The sequence below is a fragment of the Atractosteus spatula genome, chromosome 8 (assembly GCF_055471065.1).
Source record: "Atractosteus spatula isolate fAtrSpa1 chromosome 8, fAtrSpa1.hap1, whole genome shotgun sequence".
Taxonomy (NCBI): domain Eukaryota; kingdom Metazoa; phylum Chordata; class Actinopteri; order Semionotiformes; family Lepisosteidae; genus Atractosteus; species Atractosteus spatula.
The window spans coordinates 48758862-48765609 of record NC_142713.1 but is presented as its reverse complement, the minus strand read 5'-3'; the positions used below and the strand labels follow the sequence as shown (position 1 = coordinate 48765609).

Genomic DNA, 6748 nt, shown 5'->3' with positions numbered 1-6748 from the left:
CAGCTGACATCCGTCGGTTCGTTTTCTTCTCATTTGAAGACAATTTCAATAACGTCCCCAATCTGGCTTTAAGAAATCCGAGCATTTGTTTATATTTAAAGCAATCTTCACCTAGTAATCGTTTTACACACATTTTTATGTGGAAGTTGTTTCCATAAATCAGGATATAAAATGTGTAATCTAAAATTATACTATAATGTAATAATAAAATGCCGTATTAAATAAAAACATAAATGTACTCCTGTACATCTTCAGCATTGAACAGAGCAAGATGGAACTTTGGGGTGCTGATATGGACTGCACAAATCGCTAAGGGTCTTATTGATTGCTTTGCATTTCGTTGTTTCATGCAAGGCGTGAGTTATTAAGCGTACCCTGTTGGACGCATTGCAGACACCTACTATTTTGTCAATTAAACTGCTGTTAAGGTATTTATTAAAATTCGGACATCGCAGTCTGAACAGCACAATATATGTAAAATAAATGTTGAAATGCACCATTTTTCTTATGCTTTTTGCATAGAAGCCCTAGTCACCTCTTGACCTCCACCTAGCGACGACTAGATGTAGTGTAAGAGAGGAAGTCGACAATTCCTCCCAGCCAACTCTCTTAAAGGAGCTGAAAAGCTATATATCACGGGCCCGTTCTCATATTGTGTTTTTATTTGTCTCCCAAGAGCCACACATGCGGCTTCTTGCTAGGTTTCTAAATCACATGTTTAAACTTGTACAAGAATGGAGATTGCAGGACATGTTTGTTATTTGTAAGCAAGGTAACACCATACTTCCACAAATGAATAACCAACGTGGTCTCAAGAACTGAACCTGGAAAGTCACATCACAGCACAATTTCTAGAGTCCCGCAAATCACCAGATTCTAAAAAAATGGTAACATTCGTAAGTTAAGCAAGTCATTTGTTCAATCAATGGAATCATGATCCTTGAAGTATAAACATATTTTTGATTCTATATGAGTTCCAAATTAATTTTTTTCAATTCACCTTTTTAATTGATCATAAACATGTCATTACAAGTTTTTACAAACTTATTTTTTGATTCCTGTAAACCTATACAAACCACTAGACTTGGACTCCAGACTAAATATTCCTTATTTCAAGAGTCTTCAACCCTGGTGCTGGAGACCTATTTGCTTTAAGTGAATGTTGGTCCTTAAAGACAGCAGGGTCTTCAAGTTTAGTCCCAGATGATCTGGAACTTAATTCAACAATTTACCTACTTACTTGATCACTGTGAAGGTGTTCAAACTGTTCCAGCTGGGACTCCCCAGGACTAGTTTTGGCCGCTCCTGTTCTTGATGGTTTTGTCTGTATTGCCTGTCATCATAGTGGAAGCAGATTTCAAGCCAAGATGTGAAACAAATACCTTCAAATTCGGTGACCTTCCTGGAGACCAAGCCTGAGATATTTATTCAGCATGATAATAACAACTTAATGAGTCTCATGAGTGTCTTATGGGGAATCTAATTCATGGTTCAAATTTTTTGATAATACCCATGCAATGTTTGTTCAATAGTTCAATAAATATAAATAAGTTCAATAAGTACAAAAATACAATATAAGGCGGAAGGAACCACCCATCCAGTTTCTAAAAGCTTTTTTCAATTCAGGGTTGTGGGGAAACTGGAGAATATCCCAGCAAGCAATGGGCACAAGTCAGGATAAGCCCTGGAAGAGATATCAATCCATCACAGGGCAGACAGACACAAACACAAACACTCACACCAGGGCCAATATCCTAGAAGCCAATTAACATACAAGTATGTCTTTGGATTGTAAAAGGAAACTGAAACACCCAGCAGAAATGCATGCAAATACAGCGAGAACATACAAACTCCACACGCATAGACCCCACATTTGGAATTGAATCTAGCATCAATCAAGAGCTGTAAGACCACCATGCCACCCACAAGAAAGATGTTGTTTAAACTTAATTTATCCATCTTTATCAATGAATCTACTCGGAACTTCAGCAAAACATCTACATTCAAGTTTGAAGCTGTTATTGTAGAAAATTGTTGAGATGCATTGCAGTGACCCTTTTTTTTTTGCTTTGATCATAGAAAGCACAGGCAAGTATTAAGAAATGAAAATGAAGAAAATAACTGGATGCAGTCAGATGACTGGAAGTAGTTCCATAGGCTGAAGCCAACCTGTCAGGTTTTATCTAGGTTGCTGGCACAAACAAATTTCTGTTTGCACATCCTTAGTTCAAATGTCATTTGTTTTTTGTGTGGACCACAACAAATATTGACCACAGCCAAATGCAAAGAGTTCCTCAGTCAATTTTAACCTTTGTTCATTGGTTCACTTTCAGCTCTGACCAGGGAGATAGTGCTTCTGTCATTGTGTGTAGTCACAGTGGGGAGGCAGTTCTGGCAAGATGAGACACCTTGCAGTTTTAATCTTCCTATTATTTGTTTCAAAAGTTGAAAATTTTCATTTTTTCATAGGTGAAAGCTCTTTGGAGGAGACATACTTAACTGAAGTGAGTATTCTGCTTGAAATAAAAACTCCATGGTGAGACTAAGATGCTAATATCTAAAAAATGATTTTTTAAAAATATCTATCCTTTTATAGAAGCAATGTAAACCCATAGTCTTTATGGGTCTGGGGTATGTACCTGTAAAGTAAAAAGAAAATACACAAAATATACTGCCAAAGTAGCTATAACTATAACATGTTTCAACAAGTTCTGCTGTCTTGTTTTAAAATGAATTCTTTCTCACAATTTATACACGTGATGTATAACTGTATTAATTATATCAAGCTTTCATATAAGAGCTAATGGATTCTAAATGTTCCAGTTTCTAAGAAGTACTTTCTTCCTCTTCCAGTCCTCACAGCTTGGGGAGAGTGAGTCAAAAGGAAGCTTACCAAGACTAATCAATCGATTTGAAAAAAACAAGGTAGACTTGTTACTTATATGTGACAAATTGTTTTTTACTACTTGATATATTGTCAAGTTGTTAATAACATACATCTGTGTTCAAAATGTTTAGATATAGATTTGTTTTTTCTCTTTTCTTCTTTGAAATTGTACTGTTGTTTTTCTGAACTAAATGATACAGTGAAAAGCACATTATTATGTATTTATGTGTTCATGTACTGTATGGTGATTAAAAGAAGCTAATGGGTTTGGAAATAGTCCTAGGCCAGCAAGTTATAATATACAAATTATTGAAGTTGATATGTCCTTGTTTTTTCATTTATGTTCACTTTTCTACGTACTAGCCATACATTTCTTACATTAGTTACAATAAAATCCTGTGGCAATTATTGACACTCACAGCTAATATTTCTCCAGAGGAAATTATCACTTAAAGTAATGACCAAAGTCTTTATAGATCTGATAAGTAAACAAGTTGAATGTAGCGAAACATTTCTGTTGCATCAGGTATTGATCAGACATTTGCTATTCTATTAGAAGGACAACTCACAAATTGTATTATTTATGAGGCATTATGATCTACAGTGGAACATGTTATACTGAAATTCAATCAAGTTAGCATTTCCCAGCAAAGGTAGACCTGGCCAGAGTTAGCAATTTGTAAACGATGAAGGTATTAGGTTTTTTGTTTGAGTTTCTTCATTATTTTATCGTTTTTGATTTTCAGAGGAGCGTAACCAATAGTCCTGAAGGAGAAGAACTGGAGGTATTTTCTTTCTTGTTGCTTAACCTGAACACTGTGGGAAAGATAACAATTATCTAGAAATCAATCAGTGTTTGGAGAGAATGTAGTGACAGACAGGTTATTGACTTTGCAGAGAAATACCAGCACTGTTTTGCTTTTAGGAACTGATTCTTGGAAATTTCAGTATTTTTTCATCTGAATATTTTAGATTTTTCAAAGACATTTGTTGTCCTTTCTTATAAATTTGATGCCCTTTCTCATAAAACATAATGTTATGCAGTTATTCTTTATACTTCATTGTTTATTTTGTATTTAGAATAAAGCATTTTGTAGTAATGACTAAATAGTTGCAGCATTCAAATAGTGAAGCAAGCTCAGTAGGGAAATTTAACCCAAGTGAGTATTCTGCGTGAAATATAAATGTGATACAAATGTTGCTTATCATGCAAAAGGACTCTTTTTTATTGATTATAATTATAATGTTTTTCAGATAAAATAAATGTCTATCCAAACAGTAAAATGAATATGAGCTCCAGGATGAAAGCTATAAAAAATATTATAGAGAGACCTTCTTATTCCAAATTGGTGTTAGTAACAACACCTCATGAACTTGAAATTAAACAGTTAAATTAAAAGACAAACAGGTAAATAGAAAGTAGAATTGTTGAGGCATCAGTTCATAAGGCAGTGATAAACTACAGCTTTTTCAGCTGAATATTTTTAACAGTAGTTCTGTTCAGAGATCATATACTTAACATTTTGTCAGATAAAAATGGTGGCCTCTGTTCTCTGAACTTTAATCAAGATGATAAAACCACTTACCGTCTGCCTTCGAAAACTTTATGACACATCTCCAAATAATGTTAAACTGCTAATTCTGAAGTCTTCCCCTGTCTGCCATAGAGCTTCAGATGTGAAAATATCATAGAATGCATATTACCGTTATTCAGTGTTTTAACTGTTTTTTTAGACTAAAACTGAAGATGGCATCCTTATCCCTCGTTATAAAGTGGAGGCTAGGATTACATCACGTTTTGCTCACACCTCAATCCACAGCCAAGTCATAAACTCAGCCCATCATGCCCAGAGTATCGCCTTCGATGTACAGATACCAAAAACTGCCTTCATCTCCAATTTTACCATGTAAGTTCAATTGATACAGTACAATTGTGTAAATAATGGTGTATTGGTCTTATATTCCTATGTTACACATACCCAAAGTGTTTCAAACTTTCCTAATGCATAGCCTACGGACAATAGACTTCTAATGTTGAGAGTTTTTGTCAGATTGGTGTCTAATTGATTACTTAGTGTCTGACACTTTCGCACCCATTTACACAGCTGAGTATTTTACTGGAACAATTTTGGGTGCAGCTTTTTTGCTTAAGGATACAGCATTAGTAACTCCTCTGATTTGAACACACAACCTTCCAGTTACAAGCCCACTGCCCCACAGTGTTGCTGACGATCATTGTCGTTCCCTTGACTGTACCACAACAGACACAATATTGTGTCTTCACAATAATGGACTGCTCTAAGCGTCATGCTCTTCTGTCTTTGCAGGAATGTGAATGGAATAGTATTTGTTGGTTCTGTGAAGGATAAGACCATTGCCAGAAACCTGTATAGCCAAGCAAGGGCAAGGGGAAAGGCGGCTGGGATTGTAAGGTACAACAACATTCACTCTTAACCTTTATAAAATCATTTAATGTGATGACACATTACACTTAATGACACCATCAAGTACATAATGACTAGCGTACCTGTATTACGTCAACCCATTGTGCAATAACAAGTCTTTTTTCTTATAATGCTCCTGAATTCCTGCCACTATAAATGTTCTGCAAGGAATTTAAAGTCGTCGCATAATTGTCCTAATGTAAAATCTCTTGGGTTTTTATGTCGACAATATAGAAACCCTGCACTTAGTTTTGCTAAGGCTTTTCAGAAATGACTGTAAGATAAGGCTAATGGGGCAGTACCACTCCAATCAAATTGTACCATTTTTTGTACTAAATTGACCATTACTTCAGATTAATCCATTATTAATAAAAATGCATATGTCTAACACTTTATTATGTAATTCTGCGGGACCATGATATTTTACATTGAATGAGCCAACATTCAAGGTCGAACAAAGGCTTTGTACCTCAGTTAACTCTACAGTGGTATATCTCTTATGAAAATATACTATTTATATATAAATGCTATATATTTTAATACAATAACCACAAGGAGCTCCTTCTGAGTCCTACCAGAGCAAAAATAGATTTATTTTATTTGACTTACTCCTTTCTATCCTTTAACAAATAATTGTCTAAGAATATTTCTCAATTTTAAGGACCTGAGACATGGAAAACCGATACAATTTCTCACATAGGAAGGTTTCCATAGTCATACTGGAACTCTGTGACAATTAAGAAAAAAAGACACCTTGAATGAAATAATCTCATGTTTCAGATTTATTGCGTTACACAGAAAAAAAATCAATAATTCATCTGACTGAAATGTAATATTTCACTGTCAAAATTTGTATTGTATAGAATAGTTTTATTTTCATTTTTAATCAGTTTTTTAAAAAAAAAAACACGGACTACATTAGACTGAGTAAAGAATTTGTTTTCCACTGATGGTTTCAGAACAAATGCTCAGGATATGGAAACATTCAAATGTGAGGTGAATGTTCCAGCAGGGAGCAAGATTGAGTTTGAGCTGCACTATCAGGAAATGATGCAAAGAAGACATGGAATTTATGAATACAATGTTAATCTGCAGCCTGGCAGACTGGTGAAAAACTTTCAGGTACAAGCCTGCTGTGTTATTCCTATTAAAGATCAGAATATTTAACACAATTTAAGATTTAACAGTCTCCTCTTTGGAAATACAGGGTTTATGCTCATAAACCTCAATGCTGAAAACAGCTTGTGAGGCTCCTGTTCAGTGTATTTGTTATATATGATTTCCATTCTTGGGTTGTGTTTGCGTACAGAAAACTGACAAGCAAAACAAATAGAAAAGTTCTATAAAAATTGTTCATGTTTCATAGAAAAATCTAACCAGTGCAACATATGTTATTAAACTTTATTTCTTACAGCCC

General features: G+C 34.7%; 1 protein-coding gene across 1 annotated transcript in view; it reads left to right on the top strand.

Annotated features, from left to right (window-relative positions):
- The first annotated feature begins 2352 nt into the window (after positions 1–2352).
- The window catches only part of itih2 (inter-alpha-trypsin inhibitor heavy chain 2), a 19377-nt gene continuing 14981 nt past the window's right edge, over positions 2353–6748 (top strand). Inside the window, exons 1-6 of the mRNA XM_088924002.1 lie at positions 2353–2504; positions 2854–2925; positions 3634–3672; positions 4622–4794; positions 5215–5319; positions 6291–6453. Coding sequence (XP_088780128.1) covers positions 2400–2504; positions 2854–2925; positions 3634–3672; positions 4622–4794; positions 5215–5319; positions 6291–6453 — 657 coding nt within the window. The 5' untranslated portion in view covers positions 2353–2399. The remainder of the gene's footprint in view (positions 2505–2853; positions 2926–3633; positions 3673–4621; positions 4795–5214; positions 5320–6290; positions 6454–6748) is intronic.